Here is a 22088-nt window from a genome sequence, read left to right on the forward strand (position 1 = left end):
AGTTGTCTGAGCCCCAGTGTCCTCGCCTACGGATAAAAATAGTTCTGACTTCTGGGGGGAGCTGTGAATTAGGTGAGACAGAGTGACAGCACGCACTGTGTGTCCTGCCCTATTTTTGGCCTTAATATGCATCAGCTGGTCCCGCGATTCTCGCTCAGCATTGCCTAGGAGGCAATGACTATTTTGCTGTCATTTCACAAGGACTCAGAGAGGTGAAAGAACTTGCCCGGGATCACACAGCAGCAGCACGGGGACCCAGGCTGCTCGGTACACGGCCCATACCCGTGGCGGACATCACCTGCCTCCCAGAGCAGGCTCAGAGTGCACAGAACTGCTCTGATGGGGCAGACGGCGGGTGGAGGAAGCGGAGAGGAAACGGTGTGGCCGGGCCCAGAGAGGAGGTCATCCGCAAAACGCGCATTACTACATAAACTAAAGAAGCGAATGTTTTATGAAGTCTTTGGCTAAGGGTTTATGTCCAAATGGTGTTTTGTGGGGAGTTCAGGTAAAGTGAGACCACATTCTCTGGGATCCGGCAGGCAGAGGGGTAGAGTAGGCGTAAGGGTTAGCGTTCGCAACCCGGCCCCGTGGTCTGGAACTGGAACGGGCAGGGGCCCGCTGCCTGGGGAGGGGGGGGGGGGACTCTCAGGGTAGACACCCTCTTTCCTGTGGGGACTGGGAAGGGAAGGGAAGGCCCCCGACTGGAGTTTCAGGAGGCGGTACCCGGTGCCTGAACAGGGCAAGGACAGAGGGTTGAGGGCTGAGCCACCCAGCCGATGGGAAGGTGCGGAGGCGAGGAGACAGGCCACCTCTGGGACAGGGCCCAGGCCCGGGAGGCCCGACAGGGGCAGGTCTGGGGCACGCCCTGCCCGCAGAAGCAGGGGAGCAGGCAGGGGCGGGGGGGGGGGGGGGCTCAGCCCCGTGCGTACCAGCTACTGGCCGTCCTGGTTACTGGCTACCACGGCCAGTACCAGGATCGGATCGTTGCCGGAGGGACTCGGGCCACCCCAGGCTAGAAGGAGCCTCACCGGTGAGGCCCGGAGCACCCGAGCGAGCATCCCCAGAGCCCGGCTGGCCCGGCCCGCTGAGGCCCCACAGGCAGAGAGCTCCAGAACATCAGGTTCGGGTGTGGCCGTGGGTCCGGGGGACCTTAAGCAAGTCCCTTCCCCTCTGTGGCTTCAGCGTGCTTTTCTGTTGATGGGCACATCGCCTACGTGACGAGGAGAGGGAATAATGGGAGGAGGGGGAGCCCACGGAAGAGGAGCGCACGGTGCCGTCCGCCTGCTGTCTACACCCGTGCGCTGTAAGCCGTGCCGGCCCCAGAGGCGCTGCCTGAAAGCAGGCCTTCTAAGCGGCTCTAGCCCATCCTCAGAAACAGTCCCATGTGCCTGGAACTGCAAAGTCCAGCACGGCAGCCACGAAGCCACCCGTGGCTGTTCCTGTTTAAGTTAGCAAAGGGCAGGTGAAATTTAAAAACCATCTCCTCGCGGGGCGCCGGGGGGCGGGCGGGGCGCCGTCGGCTAAGTCACACACTTAGCCGACTGAGCCACCCAGGGGCCCCCGAGGTGGTGGCTCTTTAAAACTCCATTTATTGAGAGCTGGTCGTGTGCCAGGGACTTGGCTGAGGGCTTTCCGGGCGCCCCGCCCGCAGGGACGGTCACCACCCCGGCTTTGGCTGTAAGCGAGGCTCCGAGGGTTCGGTGCCTCGTCCGAGGGCGCACAGCCCGGAGCCCTGCTGTGCTCCACTGCCTCCCTGGGCTTTGTCCGCCCTGTGTTCCCAGGCCCCGAAACAGGGCGGCCTTCCAGCGTCCTCCCCTCCAGGACACCCGAGACTGTACCCAGCACACTTTATTGGCTTGGCTGAGGTTTCGGGAGGTTGGGGTGGGGGCTGACTTTGTCTCCCTGGGAAGCCATCAGGGGACTTTCCTGGGCAGGGGGTTAATGATCCCACTCTCTATGTATTCAAAGACCGTGTACGGGTCCTGGTCCCCGTTGATGGCGATGGCCTGCCTGTAGAACTCCTCCAGGTCCGAGGAATGCCTGTAGAACAGATCCATTTTGAGCTTGACCTGCTCTTTGGTATCTTTCGGGTGCTGCAGGAGGCGGGCCTGGATTTCTACGGTCGGGGGCGGCTTGTACATGAGGTGGTACCTACGACAGAGGAGGGAAGCAGGTGACCCGTGGCCCCGCCCAGAGGGCGGGGGGGGGGGGAACGGGCCTTCTGTCCCACCGTTGACCCAATCGGTCCCCATCACCGCCACCAAACATTTACGGCACACCAGCTGGGTGCACACCCGTGGTGGGGCCCTGGTGCTCCCCGTGGAGCACCCGAAGAGTGGTCCCTGCCCCGGGGGTGAGGGTGCAGGTCAGTGACCGGCGGACAGAGTAGAATATATTACCCCCCAAATTCCTTTCTTTCCTTCCTTCTCTTCCTTCCCTTCTTTCCTCCTTTTCCTTCTTCCCTCCAAACAGTATTTACCAAGCGTCTGCTGCCCCTCTGGCATCATGTCTGCTCCTGGCACAGAGGGGCAAGCGGGACGATCGTTGGCTCCGTGCGCATAGCGCTCGTGGCCGAGTGGGGGAGAGGGGCACTGTGACAGCAAATGTGAGTGCGGGGGACAGCAAGGGCCACAGTCAGTCACTGCTGGGCGGGACCCAGGGGCGGGGCAACATGAAGGCCACTGTGCTTGACTTGGGTCGGTGAGACCGTCCCTCGGCACCAAGGATAAGACATCAGCCTATGGTGTAGAAAATTCCTGGTATTTCTTTCCCGCCCCCCCCCCTCCCCATCCCACTCCGGAGTCCCGACCCAGAAACGTGGCCGGGGGACTAAGAAATGTGGCCTGCGTACCAGGGAGGATGGATGCTTCTAGCTCTTAGTGATCGTGGGGACTTTCAACTGCGTCTCAACACGAACACAGTCATTGCACTTGGCCGGACCGCAGAATAAGGCTCACAATTCACCTCCCGTGACCGTGGGTCGGCCCCCAGGTGAACTGGTTCGCAGTCACATCTGCAGTGCGTCTTGGCGAGAAGAGGCCTTCGGAAGCGTCCCGGGGACACCTGCCCAATCCAGCCACTTCCCATGCCGGGGTCAGAACTGTTACTTGGGACGGGGAGGGTATTTCGCGTCGGACATGCATTTCCTGGCACAGGGTCCACAGGCACTGCCCAGAGGAACTGGCTGGATGAACCCTCCTTCTAGAGTCTTCTGTCAGCGGCAGCCCCAGACCCATCCTGCAGTGGTCTCGGCTGAGCCCTCAGACGGCCAACCACCGGGAGCCTGGCACAAACCTTTCTCCCGTGACGGGATCCATTCTTCTCAGGGTCAGCCGCTCGATGATAGAATCTAATGGCACGTTCAGGAAAAACACCCTGCGGGGAGAGAACGACAGCACGGTCAGCTGGGGAGGACCCCGGCTGGCCTCACGGCACCTGAGAGCGGGGCCGGCACCTTCCCCACGTGCGAGTGGAGCCCCAGGAGCCGCCTCTCAGGGGCTCCGGGGACCAAGGTCTCCGGCGTCACCAGGGAGAGATACGGGCGAGGCCTCCCTGCCATGGAAGCTGGTTACAGTCCGCCTCCACCATGGACTTTTTTGTGTGACGCTCGGGCCACTCACACACCCTCTCAGCCTCCGTTTGCTCAGCTGCAAAATGGGGCTGATGATCGCTCCCTGGTGCTGACGATCTGGTGACACAAAGCGTGTGCCCAGCTCAGCGCAGGGCTGGCGCACGCTCGGGGCTCACACGTGGCAGGCGGTGCCATAGCGTCATCTCTACGATCGCGGGATAGCCTTCTCGAGAGTTCGGGCTCCCTGGCCGCCCGTGCCCTCCCTCTTTCACAAAGGAGCCCTGGACCCAAGGGAGCAGGGCCTTCGAAAGTCAACAGCCCAGATCAGAGCCCAGCAGGAAAGACAGGGCGCCCCCTTCTGATAACCCAGGTCTCCCGGAAATCCCTAGTGCAGATGGCCCAGTCCCCCCCTTTTGGCAACGGGACCCGTTCTTTACATAAAACCCGAGGACAGAGGTCCTCAACCCCGGGTGATTTTCACCCGAGAAGACATTTGGCAACACAGGGGACATTTGTGGTTGTCACAACAGGGGAGGAAATGCTACTAGCAGCTAATGGGTGGGGCCCAGGGACGCGGCTCAACATCCTGGGACAAGGGGGACAGCCCCCACCACGAGGACTCATCCAGCCCCAATGGCCATGGCGCCAGGGTTGGCAGATGGGACAGGGCGAAGGGCTGGTGCTCTGGGGGGGAGGGAGGGGGGGTTGGCAAAGGGCCAAGTGTTCACGGCACCTGCCCTCAGGTCTAATCCGGGCCCGTCTTCTGGTGTGAAACCATCCCAGTTTGTTTTTAAAAAATGAACTTCTGGGGCGCCTGGCGGGCTCAGTCGGTTAGCCGCCCAGCTTCGGCTCAGGTCATGATCTCACGGTTTGTGGGTTCGAGCCCTGAGTGGGGCTCCGTGCCGACAGCTTGGAGCCTGGAGCCTGCTTCGGATTCTGTGTCTCCCTCTCTCTCTGCCCCTTCCCCCACTCGCGCTCTGTCTCTCTCTCTCAAAAGTAAATAAACGCTGAGAAAAAATGAACTTCTGGAACATTCCATTGCTCGCTCCCTGCTGACTCACTCATCCTCTAATTCATACGTGCATTTATTGGCCGTCCGCTGTGTGCCAAGCATCACAGTAAGCTCCCAAGTTGACCTGCCCGCTGTGTGGGCTGCGACACGGGATTCAGTGGGGTCACCATCAGGTTTGTGAGTTTGTGAGTTCGAGCCCCACGTCGGGCTCTGCACTGACAGCTCAGAGCCTGGAGCCTGCTTCGGCTTGTGTCTCCTTCTCTCTCTGCCCCTTCCCCCCTCATGGTCTGTCTCTCTCTCTCTCTCTCCCCCTCTCTCTGCCCCTTCCTGCTCGTGCTCTCTCTTTCTCTCTCAAAAATAAATAAACATTAAAAAAAGTATTTTTACTGGTTATGAGTCACTTTGATCTGCGTCCACGCCTCCCGTTTTACTGAGATGAAGGACGTGGCCGTGGCCGACCGAGGACAGGGGCACAGCTGGGCTGTTCCTCCTGCTGTGCACGGTGGATACGCTCGCTGCTTCCTTGAGCTTACAGATGCCTGCTGATCGTCCCAACTCTCCCCGGGGAGCCACCCTGATCCTTTCTCATCCTTGTGACTTGTCTGAAGTTAACTCATCCCGGGGCTGCAGGGCTGCGCACGCACCAGGAAGGCCCGGGCGTGGCCAGTCGGGGCGCGGGCTCCCTGTGCCCAGAGCAATTGGGCACAATCAGCAAGCAAGCCGATCCAAGCCAGGCCAATGAGGGGCTGTACCATGGCTTGCCAGAAAGGAGCTTCCTTTTTGCTGGGGCTGCTGAGATGATGATAGGGGACCCGGGGTTGCCTGGGGCCTGGCCCACAGAAAGCCTACTTGAGAGAGAGAGAGGGGGGACAGGTGGCCAGAGACACCGTTTGGGGCCCTGAATCAAGCTGTGCCTGAAGCCGACACACCCCTCAATATTTCCCTGACACGAATACATAAATCTCTTCTTTTGCTTAAGCTGGTTTGAGCTGGGATTCCTGCAACTGTTCTCCAAAGGACACCTAATACTCCCAGTCTCCCCGACGCCCCTGGCTTCTGCCAAACGTGTAAACTTAAAAAAAAAAAAAAAAAAAAGTGAGTCCCTGAGCAAAAGGCTCTCTCCTTCAAGGCAGTTTCTCTGACTGCCTTTCTTCTCTCTCCCTCATTCTGCCCAGGCTGTTTGCTTACGTTTGCTCCTGCCCAGTTGGCCAAGAAGGCCCTCCCGGGCGCCTGATGAGAGCGGCTGCCCGCCCTCCGCAGGGCGAGCGCGGTGGTTTCCCCTGCAGCCTGGGGGGGCCGGGAGCCTCGCAAACCCACCTCTTCCCCGCGCGGGTTCTTGATAATGATTTCCATCCACAACGTGCTGCAAAATAACAGCCACCAAATAAAACAAGCGAGATCGGGGGGCGTCTGCACACGGGAGCACAGGTGTTTCAACGAGCTTTTATCCCTTACGCTCCAAACACGCAGGGCCCCCCTCCCACCCCCGAGACTTGCGAGGCCCCACAGCAACACCGAAACACGGCTGTCACCGTGGCTGGCGGCTGACGGTGCCGCTCTGGATGCCGACGCCAGTAGAAAGGGAGCCAGTTTGGAAATCCCTGATAATTGATGTTGCTTCATAAACAAACAAGCCCCAATTGAAAGATTTTTAACCCAGCGTATCAAGACTGCTTGTCGTCATTCAAGGGAATGACTTCTGAAAGGCTGGCGAGATCAGAGGCACAAGGACACCAAATTGGTACTTGAAACACGTCGCTGGGAGAAGCCTCGCTGGAGAAGGAGCCGTGCTTCCATGCTGAAAGCTTCTGATTAGCCAGGCTCCTGGAGCCACGGCGCCAGAGCGGGGTGGCGGGCTGGAGTGGGGAGCCCAAGCCAGCGTGCAGCCCGCCCGGCCTGCGTTGTGCATTCTGTGGCTCGTTTACAATCACACGGCCCGGGGACGGGGATCGGGGACGGCAGAGGTGGCCAAGAATACCCAAAGCGGGGCGCAGGGCAGAAGCGCTCCTGCTGTAGTATGGGGGTGCCAGCACTCACTCACTGGGGGGGGAGGGGTGGGGGCACTACCTACTTTGGGGATTGGGGGGCTGTGCAGAGCTTCGGGCTGGTGGAGGCCTCGGGAGGGAGGGGCAAGGTCGCACCGCAAGGTTGAAGAAGCAGTTTCCAATCCCGCGGTTCCGGGATTTGTCTGACGTCGAGAATCACTGGGGGGAACGTGTCTGAAACACAGACTCCGGGCAGCCCCCTCAAGAGCTGCCGAAGCAAAACCTCCAGGAGAGGGGCCGGGACGGGTGTGTTTGTAGATCAGCAGCTCAGGCGACTCACACGCTCAGGCAGGTATGGGAACCACGGTCTAATCCCAGGTCTCGCCCTTGGCCGCACCCTGGAACCATCGAAGGGGCTTTGGGAATAGTGGGGCCTGCGTCCCCCCCCCCGGAGGTCTACCTACAAGTGGCCCAAGGTGAGGCCTGGGAATGGAGATTTTTAAAGGCTCCCCAGGTGACTGTAGTATGTAGTCAAGGTTGGGAACCACTGCTCTGATCCGATCTGCTCAGTGCACGGCGTGGGGAACTGAGTCTTAGAGAGGTGAGGGCTCGTACTCTGTCACCCAGGGCATTGGTGCCAGATACCCAATGGCAGCTGGGATCTCTTGACTCTCAGGGTACCTCCTCTGGCCACCCTGCCTGGGGCTCTGTTTGGGGAGCAAAGAAAGCTTTCTTCCTCAAAGATCTTGACGCTTACCACGTGCTCCAAAGCTAAATTTACTGGAAGCTGAACGGGTGGAACTTTCTCTGGACCCATGCGTAGATTTGGTAAATGGAGAGAGGCGACATTCCATACTGACTTGAAGTAAATATGGCATCCAGTACTGCCCAGAGGCGGGGCCCTGCCCTCGTTAGCCTCTTGATTTCAAGCAATGAGACTCCACCAGGGGCAGAGCTCTACGCAAAGCACCATGGTATAATTACAATGAGATACCACCTCATACTCATTTGGATAGCTATTATAAAAAAACCCCCAGCAAATGACGGGTGTTGGCGAGGATACGGAGACAGTGGAACCCTAGCGCACTGCTCGTGGGAAGGGAAAATGGTGTATCTGCTGGGTGCGGTTCCCTGAAAAAGTAAACACAGTGCCATACGGTTCAGCTGTTCCACCGAGTGTGTGTCCAAAATGAGGGAAAGCAGACCCTGGAACAGGTATTTGCAGACCCAAGTTTGTAGCTGCATCACTCACAGTGGCCGAAAGATGGAAATAACCCAGACGTCCATTGATGGATGAGTGGATACACAGAATGTGGTCCATACACACAGTAGAGTATTATTCAGCCTTAAAAGGGAATGAAATCCTGACACCTGCTATAACATGGGTGAACCTTGAAGCCGTTGCACTAGGTGAAATGAGTCAGACGCAGAAGGATGGATGTCATATGAGCCCACTTCCGGGAGGTATCTAGGGTCATCCAATTCGTAGAGACGAGTAGATGGCTCCCAACGAGGGTGGGAGCCAGGGTGTGGGAAGAGGGGTGGGGAGTCCGTGTTCGACAGGGACACAGTTTCAGCTGAGCAAGATGAAACATGCTCAGGACGTGGGCAGTGGTAAGGTCGCACAACACCGTGAATGTACTGACTGCTACCGAAGTGTATCCTTAAAAACGGCTAAAACAGTACATTTCCTCTTACGTGTATCTTACCTTAATAAAACATAAAGGTCTGTGGTGTAGTTTATAGACATGATGGTGAAGGCAGGGTGAGGGGCGGTTCTCTGGCCTCGAATAAGCTTACAGTTTAATGAGGTTCTGAATACACACAGGTGAACAAAGAAACGGACAGACCAGAGAATGTGAACCATAGAATAGTCCTAATTCTGAACTAGGTATGATGCCGATGCTATAAAAACATTCAGAAAATAGAGGAAGAGAGGGGCGCCTGGGTGGCTCAGTCGGTTAAGTGTCCGACTTCAGCCCAGGTCACGATCTCACAGTTTGTGACTTTGAGCCCCATGTCCGGCTCTGTGCTGACAGCTCGGAGCCTGGAGCTTGCTTTGCATTCTGTGTCTCCCTGTCTCTCTGGCCCTCCCCAGCTCATGCTCATGCTCTATCTCTGTCAAAAATAAATAAACTTAAAAAAAAAAAAAAAAAGAAAATAGAGGAAGAGAGAATAGCATTTATTTTGTTAGGCAGCCTCTCCCTGATACAAAAAACCAGACAAAGACATTACAAGAAAACTGTAGACCAACAGCCCTCATGAATATAGAAGCAAAAATGCTCACTAAAATGTTAACAAACTGAATCCAGCAATACATGAAAAAAGTAATAATTATAGCTAAGTGGGGTTTTGCTTGGGAAAGAAAAGTCTCATTCAACATTCAAAAAACAATCAATGTAGTTCACCCTACTATATTAGATTAAAGGAGAAAAACCGTATAATCATCTCAAAAGATGCGGGAAAAGCATTTAACAAGACTTTACATCAAGTCATGATAAATACTCTAAGCAAACTAGAAATAGAAGGTAACTTCCCCAATCCAATAAATGGTATTTACAAAAAAACTATAGCTAACATCATATTTAATAGTGGAAGACTGAATACTTTACCCTAAGACTGGGAACAAGGCAAGGTTGTCCATTCTCAGCATTCCTATTCAACATCATACCAGAAGTCCTGGATAATGCCATACGACAAGAAAAGGGAATAATGTGCATACAACTTAAAAGGGAAGTAAAATTGTCTCTATTTGTAGATGATGTAATCATATGCATAGAAGTACCAAAGATCTTTGAAAAGGTTACAATAATAAGTAAATTTAGTGAATTCATAGGATACAAAATCAATGTACAAAAAATAGACTTTCAAGATACTAGCAATAAACAATTGGAAATTAAATTTTAAAGTACCGTTTACAACAGTATAAAAATGAAATACTCAAGATATAAAGCTAACAGAATAAGATCTGTGTGCTGAAAACTACAAAATGCTGATGAAAGAAATCAGATTGAACTAAATGGGAGAGTTATACCATGTTCATGGACTCAGACACTCAATAATGTTAAAATGTCAATCCTCCCCTCATTATTTGATACAATTCCATCCAAAATTCCAACAAAGGTTTCTGAAGGTTCTACACAATTCTCAAGTTTATATGGGGAGTGTTTCTGGAAGAGAACTGGAATCACTAAAGCAATGTTGAATGAGAACAAATTGATCTCAAGGCTTACTACAAAGCTACAGTAGTCAGGACAGCATGAGTGTTAGTGAAAGGTCAAACACACAGATCAAAGAAACAGTATGGAGACCAGTAATAATAGACTCACACAGATATGGCTAATTACTTTTCAGCAAAGGTAACTTTACCTTTGCTAATTACTTTTCAGCAAAGCCAACACAATTCAATGGATAAAGGTGGTTTTTTACCCAGTGGTGCTGGAACTATTAGATGTCCAAATGCAAATAATGTTAGTACTAATCTTGACCCAGACCTCATACCATACACAAAATTCAAATCATAACAAACCATAAACCCAAATATAAAACCTAATGCTATTAAACTTCTAGGAGAGGATCTTTGTGATCATCTTGTGCTGAAGATTTCTCAATCGAACACAAAAAACCGTGATCCGTAAATGAAAAAAAAGAAAAAACTGATGTTAGATTTCACTAAAAATTTCTGCACTTCAGAGGACATTAAGAAAATGACAGCTATGCCATGGACTGGGAGAACATATCTGACAAATGTACACTCGATAAGGGTTTGTACTCAGAATACGTAAAAATGTGAATTCCACGCACAACAAATGACATATGGAAAGACGCACAGATAGATCCCGAACTACCTTGTATTTCCAAATTTGATGCTTCAATTGGGATGATCTGACCTAGGAAAACAGTTTCCTGAGAAAGGCTCAAACTGTGTCCTCCTTCCACAACTTGTTTGGAGCCGGAGGGCTGTGCCGAGCCCGCCGGAAGGCAATGACGCTACCCCGGCTTTAGGTGTAGACCCGGCCTTTGCCATTTGAAGCCTCTTTTAGGGGCTGACACACACCCAGAGCTCACTGTTCTGTGTCTGCTGTAGTGACTCTCGGGTCAGTATAATCAAGGGGCCACCTCTAAAAGGGAACTTCGCAATGGCCACCACTGATGCGGGGAACCAGGGAGAAAAAGCAAAACGACACCGTGGATTAGCACTTGAATGATCTGCTCATCTTTTTTTATGTTTACGTATTTATTTTGAGAGAAAGAGGGGGCGTCTGTGCCCGAGCGCGCATGTGTGAGCCGGGGGAGGGGCAGAGAGAGAAGGAGAGAGAGAATCCCACGCAGGCTCCGCGCTAACGGTGTGGGGCTCCACCCCACGAACCGCGAGATCACGACCTGAGCTGGAACCGAGAGTTGGGTGCTTACCCAGGTGCCCCTGATCTGCTCACGTTCAACTGGGATGTGTGCCCGTGACATCCCAGAGAGGTCGTGCCAACACTGAAGCTGTTGCTCAACAGTCCTCATACGGTGGCAACGCACGGGACGCTTGTATGGCACAAAGCAGGAGTGACCATTTTTTCTAAACTTGTCGGGACGAGAACCCCATCTAGTCTGAGGGCAGAGAGAGAGGCAGCAAATGTGTCTAGAGACAACTGCACTGGGGGCTGCATAGAAGGTGCGAGTGAATTATGCACAGACTATCAAAATATTTAAAAACAATGAAAACTAGGTCACCTGCAGAAGGATCCACACCCCTGAACACACCGGGCCTTAGCCGTCCGAGGACAGGTGCCCGGCTGCCCTGTCTGCATTCTTTGCGCAGGACGTGTGGTAAGGGCCAGATAAACACGCGGTGAACCGGTGGGTATTGACCGTGAAGCCGTGGGAGGCCTGACGGGGAAGCGCCCCATCACGGGGACCGCCCCCCCGGCCCTGGGCCACAGGACCCTCCACGGCTGTCGCGAGAGACGCTGTGCCCAGGAGAGCCGGGTGCTGGAGACAGTTTGGACACAAGGCCTCCCCGGAGCCTGGAAACGGCCCTGGCCAGGCTTGGAAAATTTTTACTAGGTGTGTTTTTTTCCTCTGACATGTGTCCAATTTGAAAACTAAAGGCCAAACATCTCCCCCTCATTTAAAAAACCCCAAGCATCCTCCCTCCTGCCCTCAGGCAGCTGCTGCGGGGCTCGCTCGCCACTACCCGCTCCTTAAAAAAAAAGAGGCTCCCGCTGGCCATTTCTTGTTGAAAAGTGTGCATAATTGATAACGGTAAATCCACCCTGGCTGTGTCTGAAATCTCTCCAGGGGCAAGAGGAACATTCTCTCTGACTGTCATTACCTGGTAAATTAGCGAGCTCCCTGGCAGTTTACCAGGCACCACACAAAATGCAGCGGTCTGGGTTTAAGGCGAATGACCCGGGGATCAAATTCCTGCATAATCGGTCTCCATTTTAAAGCCGTCTTAAAATTTCTGCCTCCCTCACCGCTGGGAAGAAAGAGAGTAATTCCTTTGCACACAGCCACCCGGACGCTCCCTAGACAATCATGAAATGCAAATCACTGGAAGTCAGAAAGTTCTGCAAACTTTTCCCAAAGAGAAAGGCGACGGAGCTTAAGGCAGAAAGGACAGCAGGCAGGTGGAAAGCTGGCCGGAGCGACGTGACAAGACCGGCCAGTCTGTGCCAGGCCCCGGGCGCCCTCCGGACCGGCGGCTCTCAGCCCGGAGACCCGGGGACGCGCGAACACTCTACGGTTCCCGGCCGGGGTCTTGCTGGCGGGAGGCGGACCCTCTGTCCCACCTTGTCCCCCACTTTGTGCGCTCACCCACGCTCACCCAGCCAGCCAGCCATCAGTTCCGGGTGGCAGGGCCACACGGGTCCACACTCCTGACTCCCTTCTCCCCTGGCCACCCTTTGGCTCCGGGTCTGTGTTTGCGGGGGGCCTTGCTGACCCCCTGTGTGCGCTCATGACACGAAGTTCCTGCATGTTCCTGGAAACCCGCCGTCTTCCTCGGGCACCGGCCAACCCCACTACGCCTTCCAGCTTGTACCCAGGGCTCTTGTGGCTCCACCAACAACCCGCTGGCTCGGGGCCGCCCTGACGGAAGGAACGTGGGTCCACACCGATCTGCACTCAAGTCTGCCAGTGTGGACAGCAGTCCAGATCCACTGGTTAAGCGGCCGTTCTGAAAGGACGTGTGAGCTGGTGAATGTTTTGTCAGTTGCCCCAAGGTGTGGCTGACACACAGGTACTCTGTCACATCTCCCGCCCCCCACCCCCAGCGCTGCTGTTTTTTTTTTTTTTAAGTTTATTTACTTTGAGAGAGAGAGAGAGAGAGAGAGAGAGAGGGAGCTGGAGAAGGGCAGAGAGAGGGAGAGAGAGAATCCCAAGCAGGCTCCACACTGCCAGTGTGGAGAGCCCAACGTGGACTCGAACTCATGAACCTCCAAGATCATGACCTGAGGCCGAAATCTAGAGTCACGGGCTCAACCAACTGAGCCACCCAGGCGCCCCCAGGTCCGCCTTTGAGAAAGATTTTGCGGGGCACCCGCCTGGCTCGGTCTGTTAAGCGTCCGACTTCGGCTCAGGTCATGATCTCACGGTCCGTGAGTTCGAGCCCCGCGTCGGGCTCTGTGCGGACAGCTCGGAGCCTGGAGCCTGCTTCGGATTCTGTGTCTCCCTCTCTCTCTGCCCCTCCCCCGCTCACACTGCATCTCTCTCTGTCTCTCAAAAGTAAATAATAAATGAAAAAAAATTTGTTTAAAGAAAGAATTTGGGCCTCAGCTGTAAGGGGTGTGGTCAGCTGAGAGCCTCTAGCTGTAACTGTCTTCAGGGACTTGAACCCTGTGTCAATGTTTCTGGCGTATTTGCTGAGATATAATTCACCCCTTAAAAGTATACAGTGTAATGATTTTTAGTGTAGTCAGACTTGGGCAACCATCAACACGATCTAAGTTTAGGACATTTTCATCACCTGCAGGGAAACCCTCTGCCCGTGGGTGGTCCCTCCTACTGTCCCCCCTCCCCCCTGCCGTCGGCTGCCACGGCTGTACTTTCTGTCTACGGATTTGCCAATGCTGGACGTTCCGCTTGAATACAATCATTCAGTATGCAGCCTTGCAGGTCTCCAGTTAGGAGAATCGATGGGGGGTGGGGGGGGGGAAGGAGGGACCCCACAAGGTTATTTTAAGGATTAAACATGGCAATCCATCTAAAGCCCTTACTGCATAAAAACAACATAGAACATCCACGCGGGCCTGCGCGCCGGCACCTTCTACGCAGCCCAGCGTTCTCGATATTCACCCGCACCGAAGCCTGCAACAGAGCTCCGCTCCCTCTCACGGCCAAATGGTGTTCCATTGTACGTACAGGCCTCATTCCGTTTATCCCTTCACCGGCCGACGGGCATTTTTAACCCAAGCTTTTAAATGAGGTCACACTCTTCTGGGGGCGGCCCTTGGCCTGCGACTGGGCTCCGAGCGGTCCTGGCTAGCGCAGCCTCCCTCGGTGGCTGAGCCTCGCTCTGGAGCTCCCTGCGGGGCTGGAGGAGCAGGTCGGACCTGCCTCCTGGCCTCCTGGCTCCCCTGCCCCATCCCGAGTCAGCCCCTTTCCCTGCTTCGGCTGTTGGCTTTTCATCGAGCTTGTTACGCTCCCTTCTCCATCTCAGCGTCTGCTTCCTGAGGGGCCCGCTGCGGGACCAGCCATTTCCCACCCCCCCCACGCCTGTTTATGCGGATTACAAAGAAACAGGACCTCACCAAGTTATTTCCGGGATTAAGTACAAGAATCCGTACCAAGTGCTGAGCGCGTGATGACAGCAGGATCCCCACGCGGGCCTCCCTGCCAGGCGCTCTTCTAAGACCCGAAGGTCTTAGCTCAGGTCACCTCCTCGTCACAGCCTTACAAGGGGGAGTATCACCTCCGTGACAGTAGCTGAGAAAACCGAGGGGCAGAGAAGTCCAGCAACCTGCCAAAATTCGCCAGCTGGGAGGTGGCTGTGATGGTTAATTTTATGTGTCACCTTGAATGGGCTACAGGGTACCAGATATTAGGTCAAACACTTTTCCGGGTGTAGCTGTGAGACTATTTGGGAGATTAACACTTACGCTGGGGAAAAAGGAAGCAGACTGCCTTCCCTGCTGTGGGTGGGCCACATCCCGTGGGTTAAAGAAGGCCTGAATAGAACAAAAAGACTGACCGTCCCCTGAATTCCTCCTCTCTGATGGCTTCAAGTGTGGGGTGGGGGGTGGGGGGCAGTGGTGGATAACGGCTTGCTCCTGTCTTCAGATCTAATGAGGTAGGAGGTGGGATCGACATCATGTGCCCTTATCCTCAAGGGTCGCCAGGCCCCACTTCAGATTCCTTCAGACCAAGGCCTTCCTGCCTTCTGGCTCTTCCCGGGTCTCAAGCCATCCAGCTTGTGCTACCTCGCCCTGCAGATCTTGGGAGTTGCCAGTCTCTACATTGCATGAGCCAATTCCCTATAATAAATCTTTTTCTCTGTACGCAATGCACATCCTATTGGCTCTGTTTCTCTGGAGAACCCTAAGACAGTGGCAGAGCCCGGATTCAAACCCGGGAAGCCCACTCTAGTGTCCGTGCAGTTGACCATCTCAATCCATTGTGAATCTGCAGGAGGGAGGGAAGGAAGGAAGGAAGGAAGGAAGGAAGGAAGGAAGGAAGGAGAAAGGAAGGAAGGAGAAAGGAAGGAAGGAAGGGAGGGAGGGAGGAAGGAAGGAAAGAGGGAGGGAGGGAGGGAGGGAGGGAGGAAGGAAGGAAGGAAGGAAGGAAGGAAAAAGGGAGGGAGGGAGGGAAGAAAGGAGGGAAGGGAGGGAGGGAGGAAGGGGAAAGGTGAGGTCTCTGCCTCCCACTGCTCGGCACAAACCAGGATCCAACGCACGCTTCAGCTGCAGCTGTCTGGGGCTGGGCTGCGCAGAGCCCCAGGTTCAGAGCCAGCTGGAGTCAATGTCCTTTTTCTACACTTCAAACGGATCAGCTGGAAGGGATTCAGGGCAAGCAACGGGGCAGATGCCAAGGAGGCCTCTTCGTGTGCCTTCACTTGTGGTCCAACCTGCCATGGGCGACCCCCCTACCACCCCCCCATCCCGCCGCCCCGCGCTGCTCCGGGAGCAGGACTTTGCTCTCAGGACCAGAGCGCAGGGTGTGGAAGATCTGGTGCCCTGGGCCACCTGGGAAACCAGTGCCTCTCCTCGTCACCGGTCCCAGGGGACAGGGAGCACGGGGAAGGGTAGGTGAATTCCTTTCAAGGTTTCCTTTCTCAAAGCCAGGCTCTGTCGGGGACAAACGCCGTGTCCCTGAGCAAGAGGGACATAACCACATCCGGACCCCCTCAGCCTCGCCCCTTCTCTGCCCACGGTCAGAATCTCCCCTCTGGACTTTTCTCCTCTATTTTTTAAGGTGCTGCAGAGAAGGTTCTGTTTTAACGCCTTCCACGGCCGGGGTTTCCTTCACAGATCTCTCCCTCTCAACGTGGTTCACTTCCTGGCTTCAGTTTTAATGCTTTGGCTCTCACCGTCATCACGGTCACTGCCAACACTTACATACTTCTCCTACGTGCCAGGCACCTGTACTAAGCGTGTGACACATGCGTGTTGTCCCATTCAACCGCTTCAAGAGGCACGTGACCCCAGTCCTGTGATCCTGCCCGTTTCAAGGATCAAGACCTCAGGCCCCCCAAGAGGTCAGGTGATGCCTACAGGCTGGGCTCCCCGTCTGGCCGCTCTAGAACCCTCCTTCCTGCCCTGCTGCCTTCCTATTCGTGAAGTAACTTGGCTTCGTGCCCTGCGGTTTTAGAGCATCCCGAGACTTCTGCTGAGAATCAGGGCACAGAGAGGGAACCCTGAAGCAATCTAGGAGAGCCAGCGTAGTGGGGTCGGGGCGACGCTGCCCGCGCACCCCAGCCTCAAGGCTAGCCGGACCCCACCTCGGACCCCCGTGGGCCAAAGCCACCGCCTCATCTGTGCGCGGGGACCCCCTCTGCGGTGCCTCGCTGGGACGCCGCACGCAGCTGCCTCTCAGGGTTCAAGATAAATCACGTGGATTCCAGAAGCTCCTTCATCCCCAATCACAGCTGCCTTGCCTAAGGAATCCGCCGCTGTGTTTGTTAAAGCCACACTTTAATTACTCCAAAATTATGTTAAATCCTTGCATAAATATTGCAGCGGCATCTTGAAGAATTTCATTACAGTAAAGTTGGGTTGCTGCCAGAGCTCTCGGTTAAAAAGTAAGAGGAGAACAGACACAGGCAGAAGAGATAGATATTGTTTTCAAGATAAAAAAGGCAAGGGGGTTAGCCTTTGTCAGATCACCCAGGTGTCAAAGAGAAACAGGCTCCTGGGAGCAGAAATCTCCCATTTTACAGACTCAAGGGGAAAACCGATCCCCTCCCGCCCCCCAATCTATTAGGAGTTTACTTCTCAAAAAACCTAAATCCGATTAAATATTAACAAGCAGTGGTATTAATTAATGGGGAAAAGTCCATCAAGAGAACCCCAATATGTTTACAGTGTCCTCGGGAAACTGGGAAAATTCACAATCAAGTGTGTAAATGTTCTAAAAAAGGGTCCTGAATATTTTATGAATATTTGTCATAAAACAGAAATAATAACCACTGTGCAGAGCTATTAGAATTAATATTTATGCTGCCCGCCATGAAATATTCATGGGGACAGAGAAAGGGGGGCCCGTAAGACAAGAATTAATTTACATTGGGCTCGGTTTACCCGCTGGCTTGATGTTTAAAGACGGTTGACAAGCCTCCGTATGAATCCGCCAGTCACTTCCCGCAGCCGGTGGAGTGGAGGGGGTGGGCGACGGGTCCGGGCTGCTGACAGCTCACAGATTGAGTTTCTGACAGCCCTTAAAAAACCTAAACGGCCCCCCACCTTTTTTTCCTTATTCCATTGCCCAAGGCGCTCTGTTCTGCCACCATGCATCCGATCTCCCCTTCCATCTGCTGAAATTAACGAATTAATGAGCGCGATACGCTTTACAGTGGGGCCCTATGAATGTTTACAGGCGATTAAATTATAATGCGGGACGGCTGTATAATTCATGAACCAATTAAAGGAAGTGTTAGTTGATTTGATGGGATGAGGTCGTACAAAATGCATTTAACTAATGGGGAGCCACGGGCTGCCGAGGGCCGGCTCCCTCTCTCGGATTACGCGGCTAATTGCTGCACTTTATGGGGCTGTCACTGATAGCCATGCATATTTCATTGTTCTCAAATACTTCAATTGTGTGCGTCCGTGTTGCGGCCGTAATACAGAGAAGCTGGGCCAAACTTGGCTGTAGTTACAGCGGCCGGGCTGTGGCCTCGGCCGGGAACCTGAGCCCCGGCGTCGGATGTCCCCGCCATTAGGTGATTAAAAGGGCTCGGGATGCGGCCAGCTTTTGTTTTACTAACAATTCTGGACGCTGGCTCCATGACAGTGGCCACACTGGGGCCCTGACCCCCTTTCTGTGGGGCTGTGTGAGGAGAAGTCTGAAGCACCCGCGAGCCAGGTGCAGGGCCCCCGGGGTCACCCGGGTGAACGCCCTGGGGGATTCTGGGCCTCCTGGGTGACGGGTGGGGGGCGGCCTGCACCCTGGACATGGGCGTGAGCCACGGGTTTCCTCTGGCCGACTTTGTCCCCCTGCACAGGGTGGCCATTCAGGGCTTCGTTAAATGCAGTTAGTGGCAAACTGGGACCCCAACTCAAGGCTCTGTCGTCAGAGGTTGGTGCGTGCTCAGGAGGAAATGACGGAGAAGAGGAAATAAAGGAGGAGGAAGGTCATCCTGGTGCTCAGAGCCGCCTTCCTACAGGCCGGAGGACAGAGGGTTTCCCAGCTAGAGCAGCAGGGGGTCTCGTGCAGGGAGCTGCCGCCTTCACTGCGGCAAGCCCAGATTCTGTGCGAGGCCGGGGGGTACATCCGGCCCCTCGAGACGGTCAGAGCCCTGCCGGTCGGTGGATCTCAGTAGCCAGCCACCCGGCCAGTCCTCTGATGTGGCTGTCCTCTCTTCCTCCGGATTTCGCTCGAGGTGAACACACACACACACACACACACACACACACACACACACAGTGGCTCACACCGGCAATCTTTCTGCTCCCGCTTAGGCACCCGGAGCTGTGAGGAGGGAGTGGCCAGTGACTAGAGGCCACACTCCTCATCGACAGTCACACCCTTGCTCCACGCTGGAGGCCCACGTGGCCGGGGCAGGTCTCCAAGACGGGGACGGGGAAAGCAGTATGTGGCGGAGACAGGAGGCACGAACTCATGTGCTCAGTGTGGCGTGGAATAATTGCCCACGACGTTCTAGCCAATACTGTTACCATGTGACAATAGAGGTTCCAACGTGCCAGGGACGGAGGCTGACCTCCCCCCTTTTCTCCTTCACAGGTGCACACGGCGGTCGGGGTCAGCCTCCACCCCGCGACTGCATGGGGGATGCCGTGCTGTCACACGAAGCAAGCAGTCAAATCCACAAGCCTCCTGTTTGGGGAGGAAAAGGCTGCAGGGACCCCGGGACCCCCGGGGGAGAAGAGCATCATCACTTTGAGGGTGGAAGAAGGGCCAGTTATCGATCAGCAGAAAGTAAGCTAACTAAGATACCTAAAATATCTCCCTGGGGCCTAATCTTAAATGCTACCTTGAATTGGGTGGCCAAGCTGGATTTAATGCATTCTGGTTTAAAATAAAACCAAAGAGGGGCGCCTGGGAGGCTCAGTCCATTAAGCGTCCGACTCTCGGGCTCAGGTCATGATCTCATGGTTCATGAGTTCAAGCCCCGCGTCAGGCTCTGTGCGTCAGGCTCTGAGCCTGCTTGGGATTCTCTCTCTGCCCTTCCTCTGCTGGCACGCTCTCTCTGTCTCTCTCTCTCAAAATAAATAAATAAACTAAAAAAAATTAAAAGATAAATAAAACCAAAGTATCATTTATCAAGTGCCTACCATGCGCGACCAACAGTCCTAAAGATTTGGCAGACGTGACCTTATATTACCTTGCAAGATAAAAATTAGTATTCTCAATGCACAAATGGGGGAAACTGAGGCCCAGAGAAGCCGAGCATCTGGGTTCAGGAGTTTCTTCTGGCTAAATACCAGTACAAGTGCAAAGATACACAGGCAAGATTTCCCACTGCTAAATTACTTAAAATAGAAAAACACCGGATACACACAAATGTCCACAAACAGAGGAAGCCTTAACAAATACTCCTATTCTGCAGCTTTTAAAAGAAATAAGGTAGATATAGGGTTTTAACATGGGAGGGGAGTCTAAGGCGCAAACTTAGGTCAAAAACAGGTTCTACAACAACCTGCGTCGTATAAGCCTACTTACATTTTTTTTTTATTTTATTTTTTTAACGTTTTATTTATTTTTGAGACAGAGGGAGACAGAGCATGAACGGGGCAGGCGCAGAGAGAGAGGGAGACACTGAATCGGAAGCAGGCTCCGGGCTCCGAGCCATCAGCCCAGAGCCCGACGCGGGGCTTGAACTCACGGACCGTGAGACCGTGACCTGAGCCGAGGTCGGACGCCTAACCGACTGAGCCACCCAGGCGCCCCTAAGCCTCACTTACATTTAACAAGAGAAGTAAATCTAGAAGGATATGCAACAAATTGGCAGTAATGATTATTATGGGGGAGGGATCAGGGGAAATAAAAGGGCTCTTTACTTTATACACGTCTCCTTTTTTTTTTTTAACAATGAAAATGTACCATTTCTATAAGTAAGAAAAACACTAATTATAAAATCACAAGAAAAAAGAACACTATAGAATCACAAGAAAAAGGTTACTTTAAAAAAGGAAAAGCATCGGGGCGCCTGGGTGGCTCGGTCGGTTGACTGTCCAACTTTGGCTCGGGTCATGATCTCGCGGTTCGTGAGTTCGAGCCCGGCGTCGGGCTCTGTGCTGACGGCTCGGAGCCTGGAGCCCGCTTCCGATTCTGTGTCTTTCTCTCTCTCTGCCCCTCCCCCACTCGCACTCTGTCTCTCTCTCTCAAAAACGAATAAACATAAAAAAAAGGAAAAGCATCCATTTTACAGGGAGACACAGAATCCGAAACGCCCAGGAGCCCCAACATCCATTTTAATCTAACGGGGCCAGTGGCATACAGGATTGGACCAGCCTTTCTTGTGTGGATCACACAATGCACAAAACTATAGTTTAACGTGCCTGAGCCCGGCCCCCTGACATCGGCACAGAGTCGGTGCTGCATTTCACGAGAGTGGGCAGACCAGAGACTGGGACCCATGAGGTGGTGACCTCTCTAGAGGACAAACGGCTTATGTTCATTCATTCATTCAGCAAAGATTTATTCAGTGCCTCCTATGTGCTGGGCGCCAACTGTCCCAGGTACATGAATCCAGCGGCGAAGGAGCCAGACACGTTCCTGCCCTCACCGAGCTTACTCTGTACATTTACGCACATGTGGATAAAGACTACCTGTCCCTGGTTCTTGGGGTTGATCCCCCACTAAAAGATTAGAATATACGGGGGCGCCCGGGGGGCTCAGTCGGTTAAGCATCCGCCTTCAGCTCAGGTCACGATCTCACAGCCCGTGAGTTCCAGCCCCCGTGTCGGGCTCTGTGCTGACGGCTCGGAGCCTGGAGCCCGCTTCGGATTCTGTGCATCCTTCTCTCTCTGTTCCTCCCCAACTCGCACTCTCTCTCTCTCTCTCTCAAAAACAAATAAAGGTTAAAAAAAAAAAAAAAAGATCAGAATGTAGTCTGAAAAGACCAGCTCGCAACCAGCAAAGAGATGAGTTGCCCGGGTTATTTGGTAAATATGATTTGGCCAAGGCGAATGAAGTGCACCCTAAAACCCGCGTGCGGGGGATAATTCTCCGATGAAATGGCTGTCATTACGCAGACGATATTTATAGCGTTTGCCAAGGGCTTCGCACGCTGGATACACAGCGTTATCTCGTGGACTCTCCTCCCGCAGGAGACGGGGGCGACCCTTACGCCCCACTTGACAAATGCGGGAACTGGGGCTCAAAGTGATTAGTGAACTTCTCAAGGTCACATCCACCAGTAACAGCCGTTTTCAGCTCAGGTCCGCGGAACGCCCCACTCTGAGCCGTGACCACCGGGCACACGGCCTCGCTGGGTGCTCCAGTGCAGAGCACCTCGTGATGAGTTCTGGCCCCTCACATACGCCTCCTGGCATCACACGGAGGCTGTCTAGACGAACCCCTCACGGATCTCCACGGCGAGCCTGCGACGTAGGTGTCAGCGGCATCCCCGCTTTACCGATGAGGCGGCCCGCTTCCCTACCTGCTAGCGACTCACCCAGGTGGACTCGGGACCCACAGCCGCCGGGAGCGGGCATCCAGGCGGCCACCACGGGGCTCCCGAGTGTTTGCCAAATGCAGGGACTTTTCCAAGCGGGCCACCTGCATGACTGTCTTTACTGGTTCTCTGGAGGCACGTTTGTTCCTTTATTTTTGAGTTTGTACTTGAGAAATTCACATAGGTTAACCATTTTAAAGCGTGAGATTCGGTGGCATTTAGGACGTTCACAGT

At 54.1% G+C, this 22088-nt stretch overlaps 1 protein-coding gene across 2 annotated transcripts in view; it reads right to left on the reverse strand.

The window, feature by feature from the left end:
* Positions 1 to 1573: 1573 nt before the first annotated feature.
* The window catches only part of AK8 (adenylate kinase 8), a 126190-nt gene continuing 105675 nt past the window's right edge, over positions 1574 to 22088 (reverse strand). For both annotated transcript variants that reach the window (XM_049638224.1, XM_049638232.1), the window contains 2 exons: positions 3295 to 3375; positions 1574 to 2151 (listed from right to left, as the gene is read on the reverse strand). In XM_049638224.1, coding sequence (XP_049494181.1) covers positions 1914 to 2151; positions 3295 to 3375 — 319 coding nt within the window. In that variant the 3' untranslated portion in view covers positions 1574 to 1913. The remainder of the gene's footprint in view (positions 2152 to 3294; positions 3376 to 22088) is intronic.

The sequence above is a fragment of the Panthera uncia genome, chromosome D4 (genome assembly GCF_023721935.1).
Source record: "Panthera uncia isolate 11264 chromosome D4, Puncia_PCG_1.0, whole genome shotgun sequence".
Lineage (NCBI taxonomy): Eukaryota > Metazoa > Chordata > Mammalia > Carnivora > Felidae > Panthera > Panthera uncia.